We start from the raw sequence: 17276 nt of genomic DNA on the forward strand, positions 1-17276 counted from the left end.
AATACTGGCTAAAAACTGTATTAAAGATAGCTCCTGTGACTTTAACATTTCTTCAAATAGTATTTTGTGTAAATAAGGAACCTGGTACGCAAGTCAATGAAAAAGTAGTAATCTCTTCTATTCTGGCTACCAGGTATTTAATCTGCAAAAAATGGAAAAGTCGAGCACTCCCAAGTATTGTTGAAGTAAAGAACTGCATGAAAAAACAATGCATACTTGAGCAAAGGGATACAAATATAGACAATGAACAAGATATTAGGAAATTCTTTAGCAAATGGGCTATATTTTAAAGATATTTCCCACTACTGAAATAAATCACATAATTTTTCCATTTCGACACTCAGAAACAGTCCTGCTAGGAAACTGGTAGGCGGCCGGAGGGAGATGCGGAGGGAGATCGGGTAAAGGGGGCTCCCCCCTCCCTTTTTTTTTTTTTCTCTTTCTTTCTGTTTTGTTTTGTTTGGTTTTGTTGTTTTTTGTTGTTTTCTGGAGAATAAAATAAAAAGCACCAACAGAGTATATTTACATAATTAATAGAGGTTAGTTTCTTCCAGATCTGGATTGGTCTTTTCATTTCTTTTATTTTTTGTCTATGTGAATATACATTATGCAGGTATTATTGCTGTTTTTGTTTTTTAAGACCTCTTTTGCGGCTTGGAATGGAAAAGCCAATGCTGTTTTTGTATTATATCTACTCTGTTGGATTATAAATAAAGAATATAAAAAAAAAAAAAAGTGCATGCTCTATCAGAATCATGAAAGAAAATTTACCAATTGGAATGTTGGTTTTGCTGCTGCCTTGCTACATATATACATAAATATAAATGCATATGCACCTCCCCCCCCCCCCAAATAAAATACCTGGCTCATATATTTTGAACAAATTTGTCAAGCACAGCACTATTATCTATTTTATGTATCCTTGTTAATTGCTAAGGTTCACAATGAAAACATTCGATATTAAAGTGAACATAGCCCTGCAGAGAGTGGTTTTGACTTGCATAGCCCTGTATCAGCTAAAACAATGGGAAAAAATGAATTGTAAAAACATACATACTTATTCACCATTAACTCATAGCAAAAATAGACTAAACAGACAAAACAGTCGTTATAACAAACCACTGAATGAAAATCTAGTGGAATCCACAAAAAAGAGAGCCTTCATCTAAACCAGCTTCTTGGAGGAGAAAAACAAAATATGGCTGGATTGCCAGAGGAATGAATCAGAATTTGTTGCTCTATATAACTTAAGACTTGATAAACTGTCTACTAAAGTAAGCAAACATACGTTTTTGGCAACAGAGTAATCTGTGATTCCTCTAACCTCATGTGAGACCCGCCGATCTTCTATATAGGCCATGAACTGTGAGCTCAGACTATCACCCCTGGAATGCCTCAAATCCTCGTCTTCCTCTTCTGTGCCATAGCTATCTATGTAATCAATCTGCTCCAAATCATGTTCCACTGCAGGGAAAACAAGTTATATGAACAGAAAATAAGTCACTGCCATAAAACACGTATTACACCACATAAGACTTTGTATTGTCCCAGAATATACACACTGTGCAAGGACATACCTCCACCATTAGTAATAAGCAAGCTGCTCCTGAGCTCATGTGGCTGCTGGTCTCTACGAATCCGGTGATCCCTATTTACATCAATGCCTCTTAGATGAAGGTCTGTGAACTCTTCTGTTGTCTTTACAAAAGAAAGGCAGAGAACTCCATTACTTTCTTAGATTTAATTCACTAATAAAATTATAAACATGAGAAAGTTCAAAACTCTTTTAGGTGTCTGTCTCAGCTACAAATATTTTTTATTTTTGAGTTGGAAACCAATTTAAAGTTGCAGACAAAGACAAATATATTTTATGGACTCAAAGCCACAGTATAATTAGCTAAACTTAAGAATTTAAGTTTCTAATCGGTTATATAGAAACCACCACAACTTAAACAAGCTGTAAAAGGCCACATCCTCCATTGTTGCCCTTTTTAAACTCAGCATTAACTGGGAAAGTGGTTAAGATAAAGAAGGGTGTTTGACAAATTCTACAAGGTGAACTAATCAAAATAGGGAAATGATAGGTAACAGATTTCCTTTTCTAGCAATGCATTGACATGTCACATGTGCCCTGGAAGCCAAGGGGTTAATGTGAAACAAGAAACACACACAATATACAAATATACATTAACCTCTAGAACAGTTCAGTCACAGTTACATTTCAAGACATACCTTTTTCAGTATTGTTATTCAGTTTAGGATTAATACAGAACAACTTAAATTTACATGTTATGAGACCTACCAAAAAGAAGCTTATTTCTCTTGCATTGCAAGTGTATAGTAGGTGTGTTACCGCTATTAATATTAATATTACTATTTACTCTGTATTTATTTACCCATGAATGCAATAATTCATAATGATGGTAAAGTGTTTGCAATGATTTTCAGAGGTAATGAATGCCTTTTGGGTTTGCACATATGCCTATTTCCCTTTGTTTTCCTATATATTCCTTCAATTGGCTATATATCTTAGAAAGAGGGTATATTTCTTTAAATAGGATTTAAATCAGTGATGTCATTAATCATATTACCCAATGAGTGTATTTTATCACCTTTTTAGATTAAGGCTGTGGTAGCAGAACCTTAAAGGGACAGTCTACACTAAAATTGTTGGTTTTTAAAAATATAGATAATGCCTTTACTACCCATTCCCCAGCTTTGCACAACCAACATTGATATATTAAAGGGACAGTTTACTCAAAAATGTTCTCACCTTTAATTTGTTCCCAATGATCCACTTTACCTGCTGGAGTGTATTAAATTGTTTACAAGTAGCTCCTTTACCCTTATATTGGCATTTAAAATTGTTAATTTAGCATGTGGTATCCCCACCTATTCTGAAAGCTTGTTGCCGCGCGTACCAGCTATAGATAAGCTTTGTAAACACAGCCAGCAGACGAAATTACACTCCCAGTGTGATAAAGCAGAGATAAGGTAATAAAATGTTGATTTTCCATTGTTCTCTCAAAGTATTGGTGATTGTTTTAAGGACAGATATAAGATAAAGAAGCAGGTATATGTGCACAATGTGATACAGTAATGAGATCTGATTATATCTACAAGCTCAACCTATTTTATTAGGCTGTGGCTTCAAAACACAAAATCAGAGCTTTAATATACACAAATAAGCCTTAAAAAGCTAATTTTCATACATTTTTTACTCTGCAGTTGGTAAAAAAAGCAATTGTAAACACATTAAGGGAAAACTATTTTACAGTATACTGTCCCTTTAATATACTTTATAACATTTAAACCTCTAAATCTCTGCCTGTTTCTAAGCCACTATATACAGTCTCTTAATCACATGCTTTTTAATTTCCTTTTTACAACAGGAGACTGCTAGTTCATGTGGGCCATATAGATAAAATTGTGTTAATGCCCAAGGTGTTATTTAAGACATAGCACAACACAGTACTTACTGCAAGTCAATAGATAATAAATAAAATGTCATGTGATCAGGGGGCTGTCATAAGATGCTTAGATACAAGGTAATCACAGAGGTAAAAAGTATATTAATATAACTGTTGGTTATGCATAACTGGGGAATGGATAATAAAGGGATTATCCATCTTTAAAAACAATATAAATTCTATTGTAGACTGTCCCTTTAAGCCATTATTACAGCACTATGCTGAAACGCGTAGGCTTTTAATGACACACTGTACAGCTCTTGTTTTGTCCTCCTTTTATTGTTGACAAAACAAAATTTATGCTTACCTGATAAATTTATTTATTTCCAGATATGGTGAGTCCACGGCATCCTCAATTACTGTTGGGAATATCACTCCTGGCCAGCAGTAGGAGGCAAAGAGCACCACAGCAAAGCTGTTAAGTATCACTCCCCTCCCCACAAACCGACCGAAGGAAAATGGAAAAGAAGAGTAACACAAGGTGCAGTGGTGTCTGAGGTTTAGTAAAAAAAACCTGTCTTAAAATAAAGGGCGGGGTAGTGGACTCACCATATCCGGAAAGAGAGAAATTTATCAGGACAGCATAAATTTTGTTTTCTTTCCTAAGATATGGCGAGTCCACGGCATCCTCAATTACTGTTGGGAACCAATACCCAAGCTAAGGACACAGAGGACTAGGGAGGGACAAGACAGGTAGACCTAAACAGAAGGCACCACTACTTGAAGAACCTTTCTCCCAAAAGAAGCCTCAGCTGAAGCAAAAGTATAAAATTTGGAAAATTTGGAAAAAGTATGCAGAGAGGACCAAGTTGCAGCCTTGCAAAACTGTTCCACAGAAGCTTCATTTTTGAAAGCCCAAGAAGAAGAGACAGCCCTAGTGGAATGAGCTGTGATTCTCTCAGGAGATTGCTGTCCAGCAGTCTCATACGCCAGAATAATACTTCTCAGCCAGAGAGAAAGAGAAGTAGCAGTAGCTTTCTGACCTTTATGTTTCCTAGAAAGAAAAACAAACAAGGAAGAAGATTGGTGAAAATCCTTAGTCGCCTGCAAGTAGAATTTAAGAGCACGCATAACATCCAAGGATTAGGACAGAGAGAAGGAACAACAAATTTCCTGATTAATATTTCTATCCAAAACAACTTTAGGAAGGAAACCAAACTTAGTACGAAGAACTGCCTTATCTGCATGAAAAATGAGACAAGGCAAATCGCAATGCAAAGCAGAAAGTTCTGAGACTCTCAGAGCAGAAGAAATAGCAGTAGGAAACAAAACCTTCCAAAATAACAACTTAATATCTACGGAATGCAGTGGCTCAAATGGAGCCTGCTGCAAAACTTTAAGAACAAGGTTAAAGCTCCAAGGCGGAGCAACAGACTTAAACACAGGCCTGATTCTTACCAAGGCCTGGCAAAAAGATTGCACATCTGGCACGTCCGCCAGATGCTTGTGCAGCAAAATAGATAAAGCACAAATCTGACCCTTCAGAGTACTGACAAACCCTTCTCCAGACCTTCCTGGAGAAAGGACAAAATCCTTGGAATCCTGACCCTACTCCAAGAGTAGCCCTTGGATTCACACCAACAAAGATATTTATGCCATACCTTATGGTAAATCTTTCTAGTAACAGGCTTACGAGCCTGAATCATGGTCTCAATGACCGACTCTAAAAATCCACACTTAGACAAAACTAAGTGTTCAATTTCCAAGCAGTCAGCTTCAGAGAAATAAGATTTGGGTGAAGGAAAGGACCCTGAAGTAGTAGGTCCTTCCTTAGAGGAAGTTTCCAAGGAGGGAGAGACGACATCTCCACTAAGTCTGCATACCAGATCCTGCAAGGCCACACAGGAGCTATTAGAATCACTGATGCTCTCTCCTGCTTGATACAAGCAATGACTCGTGGAAGGAGAGCAAACGGAGGAAACAGGTATGCCAACGGAACTGCCAGAGCATCTATCAGGAAGGCCTGAGGATCCCTTGACCTTGAACTGTACTTTGGAAGCTTGACGTTCTGTCGAGACGCCATCAGATCCAACTTCGGTACTCCCATTTGATGGTTAACCTAGAGAACACCTCCGGATGGAGTTCCCACTCCCTGGGATGAAAAGTCGGTCTGCTCAAGAAATCCACTTCCCAGTTGTCCACTCCTGGAATGTGGATGGCAGAAAGACAACAATTGTGAGCTTCCGCCACCTCCTTCATGGCTAAAAGGACTCTGAGTCCCTGCCTGGTGGTTGATGTAAGCCACTGAGGTTATGGTGCCTGACTGGAACCTGATAAACCGGGCTGAGGCCAAGCCATCAAGGCATTGAAGATCACTCAACTCCAATATGTTTATGGGGAGAGCAGATTCCTCCCGAGACCAAAGTCCCTGCGCCTTCAACGAATCCCAGACTGCTCTCCAGTCCATCAGGCTGGCGTCCGTGGTCACAATCACCCAGGATGGTCTAAGAAAGCATGTCCCCTGAGACAAATGTTCTTGGGACAGCCGCCATAGAAGAGAGTCTCTCGTCGAATGATCTAGAACTATCTTCTGAGACAGATCTGCATAATCCCTGTTCCATTGACTGAGCATGCATAACTGTAGAGCTCTCAAATAAAAACGAGCAAAGGGAACTATGTCCATGGAAGCCACCATCAGACCAATTACCTCCATACATTGGGCCACTGATGTCCGTACAGCAGACTGTAGAGATAGGCAAGAGGAAAGAATCTTGGCTCTTCTGACTTCATTGATAGGGAATCTATAATAGTTCCTGAGAAGACCACTCTTGTAGCTGGAACAATGGAACTCTTTTCCAAATTCACCTTCCATCCGTGGGAACGAAGAAAAGACAACAAGATCTCTGTGTGAGATCTTGCTAGTTGAAAAGATGGCGCCTGAACCAGAATGTCATCCAGATATTCCTGAGACCGAATCACTGCCAAGAGCCCCCAGAACCTTTAAGCAAATTCTGGGGGCTGTGGCAAGTCCGAATGGAAGAGCCACAAACAAAGTGATTGTCCAGAAAGGCAAACCTCAAAAATGCATCCTTCAGGTCTATGGTTGTCATGACTTGTACTAAAGGAAGAATGGAACGGATAGTCTCCATCTTGAAGGACGGTACTCTGAGAAACTTGTTTAGACACTTTAGGTCTAGAATCGGTCAGAAAGTTCCCTCTTTTTTGGGAACCATGAACAGATTGGAATAGAACCCTAGACCCTGCTCCTGAACTGGAACTATCACTCCCAGGTAGGAAAGATCCTGTACACATTTCAAGAACGCCTCTCTTTTTTTCTGGTCTGCAGAAAATCTTGAGAGGTGGAACCTGCCCCTGGGAGGAAAGGTCTTGAATTCTAATTTGTAACCCTGGGATACAATGTCCATGGCCCACGGATCTGAAACATCTTGTATCCATGCTTGAGAGAACTGAGAAAGTCTGCCCCCCACTCTATCCAATCCCGGATCTGGGGCAACCCCTTCATGCTGACTTAGACTCAGCTGCGGGCTTCTTAGATTGCTTCCCCTTGTTCCAAGACTGACTGGGTTACCAAGAAGGCTTGGAATGTTCCTGCTTGGCAGAGGAGGGGGAAGACTTACCTCTGAAGTTACGAAAGGAACGAAAATTACTTATCTTGTGTCAGAAAAGACCCTTTACCACCTGTGATATCGGAAATGATTTCTGCCAAACCTGGTCCAAACAAGGTCTTACCCTTGTAAGGGATCGCCAAAAGCTTAGACTTAGATGAAACATCTGCTGACCAAGATTTCAGCCATAATGCTCTACGTGCCAGTACAGATATTTTGGCACCTAACTTAATGACCTGCAATGAAGCGTCAGTAATAAAGGAATTGGCTAGCTTAAGGGCCTTAATCCTGTCCTGGATCTCCTCCAAGGGAGTCTAAGCCGGAAGAGACTCAGACAAAGCGTAAAAACCAATAAGCTGCCGCACTTGTCACGATAGCAATACACACTGCAGGTTGCCATTGGAGACCTTGGTGAACATACATCTTTTTCTAGTAAGCCCCCAGCTTCTTGTCCATTGGATCCTTGAAAGAACAGCTATCCTCAATAGGGATAGTGGTCCTCAGCCAAAGAAGAAATTACACTTTCTACCTTGGGTACCGTCTGCCATGACTTCTTAATGGAGTCCGCCACCGAAATTTTTTTTAAAAACCGGAGACGGGGAAAAGGGAATCCCAGGTTTCTCCCATTACCGTGCTATAATTTCCGTAGCACGGTCTATTACCGGAAAAACCTCTACAGAGGAGGGAACGTAAAAATATCTATTTGATTTACTAGATTTCTTAGGGTTGACAATGACAGGAACATCGGAGTCATCAAGGGTAGCCAAAACCTCTTAACAAAACATGAAGGTTTTAAAGCTTAAATCTGAAAGATACCACTTCAGCATCAGAAGAAGGAATTATACTATCCAAATCTGAGATTTCCCCCTCAGAGGCTATCGACATATCTTCCTCTTCAGACTTATGAGAAAGAGAAACCTGGTTAGCCAGGGTTGGATCAGAAACCTTATCTGATTACCTAAATTTCCTCTTGCGTCTTCTCTGTAGCATGGGAATGGCAGCTAATGCTTCAGATACCGCAGAGGCTGAGCAGTAATTTCTGCTTGCAAATAGACTCCTCCAGGAGAATGTAAGGAACCGCAGGGAACTGCATGTGATGTTCAGGCTTGGGACGTTTGAGGAGAAAGCTGCGGCATTGCCAAAACAGCATCAACCTGAGGGAGTGGTACCTCAGGAACAAAAATTCTATCTTTATACATTAATGTCCTTTCAATACAAGAAGAACAAAAGGGCAAAAGAGGTTCAACTTGGTTTTCTAAACAAAGCTTGCATTCAACAGATTAAAATTAACAGAACAAAACAATAATAAAAAAAAATACTGTTTCTTTAAGAATATCCGTTCCCAAAGTGACAAAGGGCTGTCAACGGATAAACTTGCAAAAAAAAACACCAATGTAATGACTTGTCACAGTAATTCAGACCTCCTTTTAGATGGAGGATATAGACAGAGACCAACAACAAAACACCTCTACACCTCATTGCTATCACTGAGGTGCCTACCTGCCCCCTCTGCACTCCGGAATAATACTGCGACTGACTCCCGATGGCAGAAAATCTGGATGATCTATTGCAGAGATCACAACAGTGAAAAATGTGCGCTTTTAGTGTAAAATTCCACCTCAACAAAAAGGTCCGCCTCTCGTCTTACGTCAGAGGCGGTCCCAGCGGCCATTAGAGCGTATCAATTAAAAATTATAAATCTTTCCCTACAAAGTACACAATAACCCATCCGTTTCCCAACCGGACTTACAGGCAATAAAAATAAACTACTGAGCCACCAGTGATTCTAACTATCATGCTGAATCACTATCTCCGAAATCACAACCCACAGTGCCTGCTTTCAGCCGTTATGAGTCCTGTTCCTTAAACTCAGGACTGTAGCCCCAATCACAAATGGCAGCTTATATCTGCTTTTAGTGCCCGTGTTTAAGAAAAAAATGGCACTTACCTGCACCTCTGGCTGTCCGGCAGGAGGTGCAGGTACCCACCCAGCATGAAAGCCACTCCTTACAGAGACCTGTGAAAAAAAGAAAGGACAGAGTAAACCTACTCTGGCTTTCTATACAAGGGCAGCAATCTGTTAGGAAAACTCAGTTAAAGGGACACTAAACCCCCAAAAATTATTTCATGATTCAGGTAGAGAATACAATTTTAAATAACTTTCCAAATTACTTCTATTATCTAATTGGCTTCATTCTTTAGATATCCTTTGTTGAAGAAATAACAATGCACATGGGTGAGCCAATCAAACGAGGCATCTATGTGCATCTACCAATCAGCAGCTACTAAGCATATCTAGATATGCTTTTCAGCAAAGCATATCAAGAGAATGAAGCAAATTAGATAATAGAAGTAAATTCAAAAGTTGTTTAAAATGGCATGCTCTTTCTAAATCATGAAGAAATAAAATTGGTTTCATGTCCCTTTAAGCCCACCACACAAGTTCCTAACTGCTTGAAAGCTACCACTGCCCTACTGAAGAGACTAACGTGGAGTATAGCTAGACCCAACCTTGAGAGGAAAGATCAGAGCAAACCTACTCTGGCTTTCAAAATAATAAAATCTTGATTGAAGAAAATTTTCTTTTATAGCCCTGCGAAATCTGTTGGCGCTCTACAAATAACCGATAATAATAATAATTTAGACTGCAAACTTCACCTCCTCCTTGCACCGAAGACAAAGAGAATGACTGGGGTTTGTGGGGAGGGGAGTGATACTTAACAGCTTTGCTGTGGTGCTCTTTGCCTCCTCCTGCTGGCCAGGAGTGATATTCCCAACAGTAATTGAGGAGGCCGTGGATTCACCATATCTTAGGAAAGAAATAAAAAAATATATATACACACACACAGTATCTCACAAAAGTGAGTACACCCCTCACATTTTTGTAAATATTTTATTATATATTTTCATGTGATAACACTGAAGAAATTACACTTTGCTACAATGTAAAGTAGTGAGTGTACACTGTATAACAGTGTAACTGTGCTGTCCTCTCAAAATAACTGAACACACAGCCAATAATGTCTAAACCGTTGGCAACACCCCTAAGTGGAAATGTCCAAATTGGGCCCAAAGTGTCAATATTTTGTATGACCACCATTATTTTCCAGCACTGTCTTAACCCTCTTGGGCATGGAGTTCACCAGAGCTTCACAGGTTGCCACTGGAGTCCTCTTCCACTCCTCCATGACGACATCATGGAGCTGGTGGATGTTAGAGACCTTGCGCTCCCCCACCTTCCGTTTGAGGATACCCCACAGAGGCTCAATAGGGAGACATGCTTGGCCAGTCCATCACCTTTACCCTCAGCTTCTTTAGCAAGGCAGTGGTCGTCTTGGAAGTGTGTTTGGGGTCATTATGTTGGAATACTGCCCTGCGGCCCAGTCTCCGAAAGAAGGGGATCATGCTCTGCTTCAGTATGTCACAGTACATGTTGGTATTCATGGTTCCCTCAATGAACTGTAGTTAACCAGTGCCGGCAGCACTCATGCTGGCCCAGACCATGACACTCCCACCACCATGCTTGACTGTAGGCAAGACACACTTGTCTTTGGACTCCTCACCTGGTTGCCTCCACACACGCTTGATAACATCTGAACCAAATAAGTTTATCTTGGTCTCATCGGACCACATGACATGGTTCCAGTAATCCATGTCCTTAGTCTGCTTGTTTTCTTCTGTGAAAAGCACACTGGTCTAAAAGAGGCTGCTTCCGGGTGGTAAATCGCCATAGAACAAGCCACTGAGCTGTTGTTCGTTCCTGGTAGAGCGCTTCTCTCTTTGTATGCAAATTATTATGACCCTGGGGAAGTCTCCCTATGGGTGATGGGGGAAACCAGATGTGGACTCCTTGCCCAGTGTGCTTAGAGGAATGTGGCTGCACCTCACTGACGAGGCCCATAGGAGGCCGAAACGATCGTCTGGGGTTGTCATGTTCCTTGTTCAGAGGAGAATTGCCTGGTATTTCGGGGCTGGACTGACCTTACTTGGCGGGATCAGACTGATATACTGCAGGAAAGTTTTCTGCTGTGAAAAGCACACTGGTCTAAAAGAGGCTGCTTCCGGGTGGTAAATCGCCATAGAACAAGCCACTGAGCTGTTGTTCGTTCCTGGTAGAGCGCTTCTCTCTTTGTATGCAACTTTGTCTGCTTGTCTTCAGAAAACTGTTTGCAGGCTTTCTTGTGCATCATCTTTGGAAGAGGCTTCCTTCTGGGACGACAGCCATGTGGACTAATTTGATGCAGTGTGCGGCGTATGGTCTGAGCACTGACAAGCTGACAACCCACCACCCCTTCAACCTCTGCAGCAATGCTGGCAGCACTCATATCTATTTCCCAGAGACAACCTCTTGATATGATGCTAAGCATGTGCACTCAACTTCTTTGATCGACCATGGTGAGGCCTGTTCTTAGTGGAACCTGTCCTGTGAAACCGCTGTATGGTCTTGCCCACCGTGCTGCAGCTTAGTTTCAGGGTCTTGGCAATCTTCATATAGCTTAGGCCATCTTTATGTAGAGCAACAATTTTTTTTTTTCAGATCCTAACAGAGTTCTTTGCCATGAGGTGCCATGTTGAACTTCCAGTGACCAGTATGAGTGTGTGTGAGAGCGATAACACCAAATTTAGCACACCTGCTCCCCCATTCACACCTGAGACCTTGTAACATTAACGAGTCACATCACACCGGGGAGGGAAAATGGCTAATTGGGCCCAATTTGGACATTTCCACTTAGGGGTGTACTCACTTTTGTTGCCAATGGTTTAGACATTAATGGCTGTGTGTTGAGTTATTTTGAGGGGACAGCAAATTTACACTGTTATACAGGCTGTACACTCACTACTTTACGTTTTAGCGAAGTGTAATTTCTTCAGTGTCACACGAAAAGATATAATAAAATATTTACAAAAATGTTAGGGGTGCTCTCTGGAGTTTTAACCTGTTAGCAGGATACAACAAGCTTTTGGGAACATTGATTTTCCAACCATGGATTTGGAGAAATAATTCAAGCTTGCTAGTAGGAGTGATCGCTGATGACAGAGAAGGAGCTTGCACCAGTGCAATTGAGATCCCTGAGCTCTGATCACTGCTAACAGAGCACCTTACAACTTTGTAAAGATGTGTGGAGCTATAGCTAGACCAAAAGGAAGAGCAACAAACTGGTAGCGTTTGTCCATATAAGCAAACCTCAGGAACTGATAGTAATCCCTGTGGATGGGAATGTGCAGGTATGCATCCTTGAGGTCTATTGTAGTAATAAATTGGCTCTGTTGTATTAAGGGCAGTATTGTGCGAATGGTTTCCATCTAGAAAGTGGGAACCCTGACAAACATGTTTAACGTCTTTAGGTCTAAAAAAGGTCTGTAGGTCCCTTCCTTCTTTGGGACAATAAATAGATTGGAATAAAACTCTTGACCCTGTGGAGATACAGGTACTGGGATAATTACCCCCCTTCCTTTAAGTCCCGAACACACTGTAGAAATGCAGCTGCCTTTGACTGAAGTTTGGGAACATGAGACAGAAGGAATAGCCCTCAAGGAGGTCTGGACTCAGTCTGCCCCCTACCATAACAGATTCTAGTACTGGGGCCACACCTTTATGCCGATTTAGTGGTGGTGTCAGATTTTTTGAATTGCTTGATCTTTGACCAAGAAGAACGAGGCTTCCAGGCTGACTTTGAGGGCTCAGGTTTCTGAGAAGAGGACTTCTGATCTCCTGAGGAACGAAAAGGAAATTTATGCTTACCTGATAAATTTATTTATTTTACAATATGACGAGTCCACAGATTTCATCCTTACTTATGGGATATCGCCTCCTGGTCAGCAGGAGGAGGCAAAGAGCACCACAGCAGAGCTGTATATATAGCTCCTCCCTTCCCTCCCCCTCCAGTCATTCGACCAAAGTTAGGAAGAGAAAAGAAAAGCCAAGGTGCAGAGGTGACTGAAGTTTAACAAAAATAAGACCTGTCTTAGAAAATGACAGGGTGGGCCGTGGACTCGTCATATCTTAAAAGAAATAAATTTATCAGGTAAGCATAAATTTCCTTTTCTTTTACAAGATATGACGAGTCCACGGATTTCATCCTTACTTATGGGATACAATACCAAAGCTATAGGACACGGATGAAAGGGAGGGACAAGACAGGAACCTAAATGGAAGGCACCACAGCTTGAAGAACCTTTCTCCCAAAAACAGCCTCGGACAAGGCAAAAGTATCAAATTTGGAAAATTTTGAAAAAGTGTGAAGAGACAACCAAGTTGCAGCTTTGCAAATCTGTTCAACATAAGCATAATTTTTGAATGCCCATGAGGAAGCCACAGCCCTAGTGGAATGAGCCGTAATTCATTCAGTCTCATATGCAAAACGGATGATACTCTTCAGCCAAAAAGAAAGAGGTAGCCGTATCTTTCTGGCCCCTACGTTTTCCAGAAAAAAACAACAAACAAACAATGAAGATGACTGACGAAATTCTTTAGTCGCCTTCAAGTAAAACTTCAGGGCACGGACCACATCCAAGTTATGTAACAGACGCTCCTTCTTAGAAGAAGGATTAGGACACAATGAAGGAACAATAATTTCCTGATTAATATTTTTGTTGGAAACAACCTTAGGAAGGAAAACCAGGTTTGGTACGTAACACCACCTTATTGGAATGAAAAATAAGGTAAGGAGAATCACATTGTAATGCTGAAAGCTCAAACTCTGCGAGCAGAAGAAATAGCAACCAAAAATAAAACTTTCCAAGATACCAATTTAATATCTATGGAATGCATAGGTTCAAACGGAACCCCTTGAAGAACCTTAAGAACTAAATTCAAACTCCAAGGAGAAGCAATAGGTCTAAACACAGGTCTGATTCTAGCCAGAGCCTGACAAAAGGATTAAACATCCAGAATATCTGCCAGACTTTTGTGTAGCAAAATAGATAAAGCAGAAATTTGTCCCCTTAAGGAACTTGCTGATAACCCTTTCTCCAATCCTACTTGGAGAAAAGATAAAATCCTAGGAATCCTAATCTTACTCCATGAGTAGCCCCTGGATTCTCACCAATAAAGATATTTACACCATATCTTATGGTAAAACTTTCTAGTAACAGGCTTACGTGCCTGGATTAAAGGATCAATGACCGAATCCGCGAACCATCGCTTAGATAAAATCAAGCGGTAAATCCTTAAGCAGACAACGGCAGAGAAATTAGATTCGGATAATGGAAGGGTCCCTGAATGAGAAAGTCCTGCCTCAATGGAAGCTTCCACGGCGGCAGAGAGGACATGTCTACTAGCTCGGTATACCAAGTCCTGCGAGGTCACACAGGAGCAATGAAAATCACCAAAGCCCTCTCCTGATTGACTCGAGCATCACTCAGGTTGAACGACCAAGTCACTGCCAAGGCATCTATCAGCCCGGCCTGAGGATCCCTGAACCTGAATCCGTATCTCAGGAGGTCCAGCTCCGGTCTGCTCCACCTGAAAATCAGGATGGCAAAAACCTCTGGTTGGAGATCCCACTCCCCCGGATAAGATGTCTGTCTGTACAAAAAAATCTGTTACCCAGTTGTCTACTCCTGGGATGTAGATTGCTGACAGATAAGAGTGAGCCTCCACCCACCAAATGATCTTGGATACTGCTGTCATCGCTAAGGAACTCCTAGTTCCTCCCTAAAGATTAAAGAAAGCCACAGTCGTGATGTTGTCCGACTGGAATCTAATGAAGTTTACCAAAGCCAACTGAGGCCAAGCCTAAATTGCATTGAATATTGCTCTCAACTCCAGAATGGTGATGGTAAGAGACTCCAACCGAGCCCACACACCCTGAGCCATCAGGGAGTTCCAAACTGTACCCCATCCTATAAGGCTGGCATCCGTTGCCACTATTACCCATGAGGGTCTGCGGAAGCACATCCCTTGGGACAGATAATTCGGCGACAACTACCAACGCAGAGAGTCCTTTGACTCCTGATTCAGATCTAATTTTTGAGGAGACAAATTTGCATAATCTCTATTCCATTGTCTGAGCATACTCAGTTGTAAAGGACTGAGAAGAAAACGCGCAAACGGAATGATGTCCATTGCAGCTACCATCAATCCAATTACCGCCATGCACTGAGCCTCTGATGGCCGAGGATTGGACCGAAGAGATCGGTATGTATTCGGAATCTGTAACCTTTTGACTTCCGTCAAGAAGATCTTCATGGATAGAAAGTCGATTAGAGTTCCCATGAAAGGAACCCTTGTCAGTGGAATTATAGAACTCTTTTCTAAATTCACCGTCCACCCATGAGTCCGTAGAAAGGACATAACATCGGTATGAGACTGTGACAGCTGAGAAGACGACGCCTGGACCAGAATATCGTCCAGACAAGGCGTCACTGCAATGCCCCGCGGTCTGAAAACCGCTATCAGAGACCTTAGAACCTTTCTGAAAATTCTGGGTGCCATGGCCAGATCTAAGGAAAAGGCCACAAACTAAAAAGGTTTGCCCAGAAAGGCAAACCTCAGGAACTTGTGATGGTCTCTGTGGATAGGAACATGAATATATGAATCCTTTAAATCCACAGTAGTCATATATTGACCCTCCTGGATCAATGGAAGAATTGTCCGCATACTCTCCACCTTGAAGGACGGGACTCTGAGAAACTGGTTCAGACCCTCGAGATCTAAAACGGGTCGGAACATTCCCCTTTTGTGGGAACAAAAAATAAATAAAAAAATTGAATAAAATCCCTGCCCCTGCTCTCGTATTGGCACGGGACAAGATACTCCCAAGGAGGAGAGGTCTCTTACTTACAACGTAAGTACGCCTCCCATTTATCTGGTCTATAGACAATTGTGAAAAAAGAAACTTTCCTCTGGGGAAGGAATCTTTGAACTCCAACTGATACCCTTGAGACACGATTTCCTGAACGTCTCTTATCCAAGTCTGGACAAAAAGAGAAAGCCTGCCCCCCACTAAATCCGGTCCCGGATCGGGGGCCGCCCATTCACGCTGTCTTGGTAACTTTACCCTTGTTCTAAGACTGGTTGGGTCCCCAGGTGGACTGGGCTTGTGCAAAACACCCTTCCTGTCTAGCGGAAGAGGAAGCAGGAACTCCCTTGCAATTTTGAAAGGAACGAAAAATACTCTGCCGTCCCCTTTGTGTTTTATCTTGAGGGAGGAGGTGATCCTTACCTCCCGTAATGTCAGAAATAATCTCCTTCACGTTAGACCCGAACAGGGTCCTTCCATTGGAAGGAATAGCCAAAAAAATTAGGCTTAGTTGACGCATCCGCAGATCAAGAATTCAACCATAAGGTACTGCGTGCTAATACGGAAAATCCCAAGTTCTTAGCCGCTGACTTGGTAATCTGCAAGGACATATCAGACTTTTATAACTGAAACCCTTAGAAGGTTTAGGTCCTTTACATCTTAAAGGAAAAAACTCCACAGTAGTGTGCTGCAGTTCGACCAAAGGGGGAATACACACCAAAGAAACAGCAGTAATGTCCCAATAAAAAAAAAAAAAAAGACACGTACTGTCCCTTGAACTGTAAAAAACAGACATTATTTACTTTATTGTACGAAAGCAAGTGATGGTTGCGTTCAATATTACATCACATAGCTTCAGCAGTGTATTTGTAAATTTGGGTACCCGCCAATCTTAGGATGTAGGCAAGGCGCCAGTAAAGACACCCACTGAGTGGAAAAAAACTTAGAGCTGAAATTATGTATACAACGTACATAAAACAAAAGCAGTACTGTCTCTTTAAATCTGAAAGAGACACATCTTTATGTCAATGACCCACTGAATATCTGTTGTACCATCCACTTCATAAAAGAGGAACAAACAGTAAAAAAGACTTGCAACAGCAAGGTTTTTCATGTAAAAGCAAGACATGTATAAAATAATGTCATACAGACAAGAGAGCTGCTTATAGTCAATACTGAAAGCATTTTACACAACCTATTAGGAACAGTACCAACTGTAGAATGTTCCTTCCTATCTATGTCAAAATGTATGGGGCAGTTGTGCAAATAACAATACAGATCAACTCTTCACATTTATCAAGACAGCAGCTGCACCTCCGATTAATTCCTACAGGAGGGACCAGCATGCCTAACTTAGCATGGAACTCGTTTTCCCTTGTGGTACCACTCTGCCTAACATGACAGAGGAGATGTCACCCAAGAAAAACTCTAGGCGGCGTGAACGACCTCTCAGCTTTATCTGTTTTGTGAAACACAGCCGAGGAGGCCCCTGCGAT

At 41.7% G+C, this 17276-nt stretch overlaps 1 protein-coding gene across 1 annotated transcript in view; it reads right to left on the minus strand.

The window, feature by feature from the left end:
- LRCH3 (leucine rich repeats and calponin homology domain containing 3) overlaps positions 1–17276 on the minus strand; it is a gene marked incomplete in the record, with an annotated part of 799481 nt that overhangs the window by 373310 nt on the left and 408895 nt on the right. Inside the window, 2 exon segments of the mRNA XM_053711931.1 lie at positions 1325–1464; positions 1578–1698. Coding sequence (XP_053567906.1) covers positions 1325–1464; positions 1578–1698 — 261 coding nt within the window.

This window comes from Bombina bombina, chromosome 4, assembly GCF_027579735.1.
Source record: "Bombina bombina isolate aBomBom1 chromosome 4, aBomBom1.pri, whole genome shotgun sequence".
Lineage (NCBI taxonomy): Eukaryota > Metazoa > Chordata > Amphibia > Anura > Bombinatoridae > Bombina > Bombina bombina.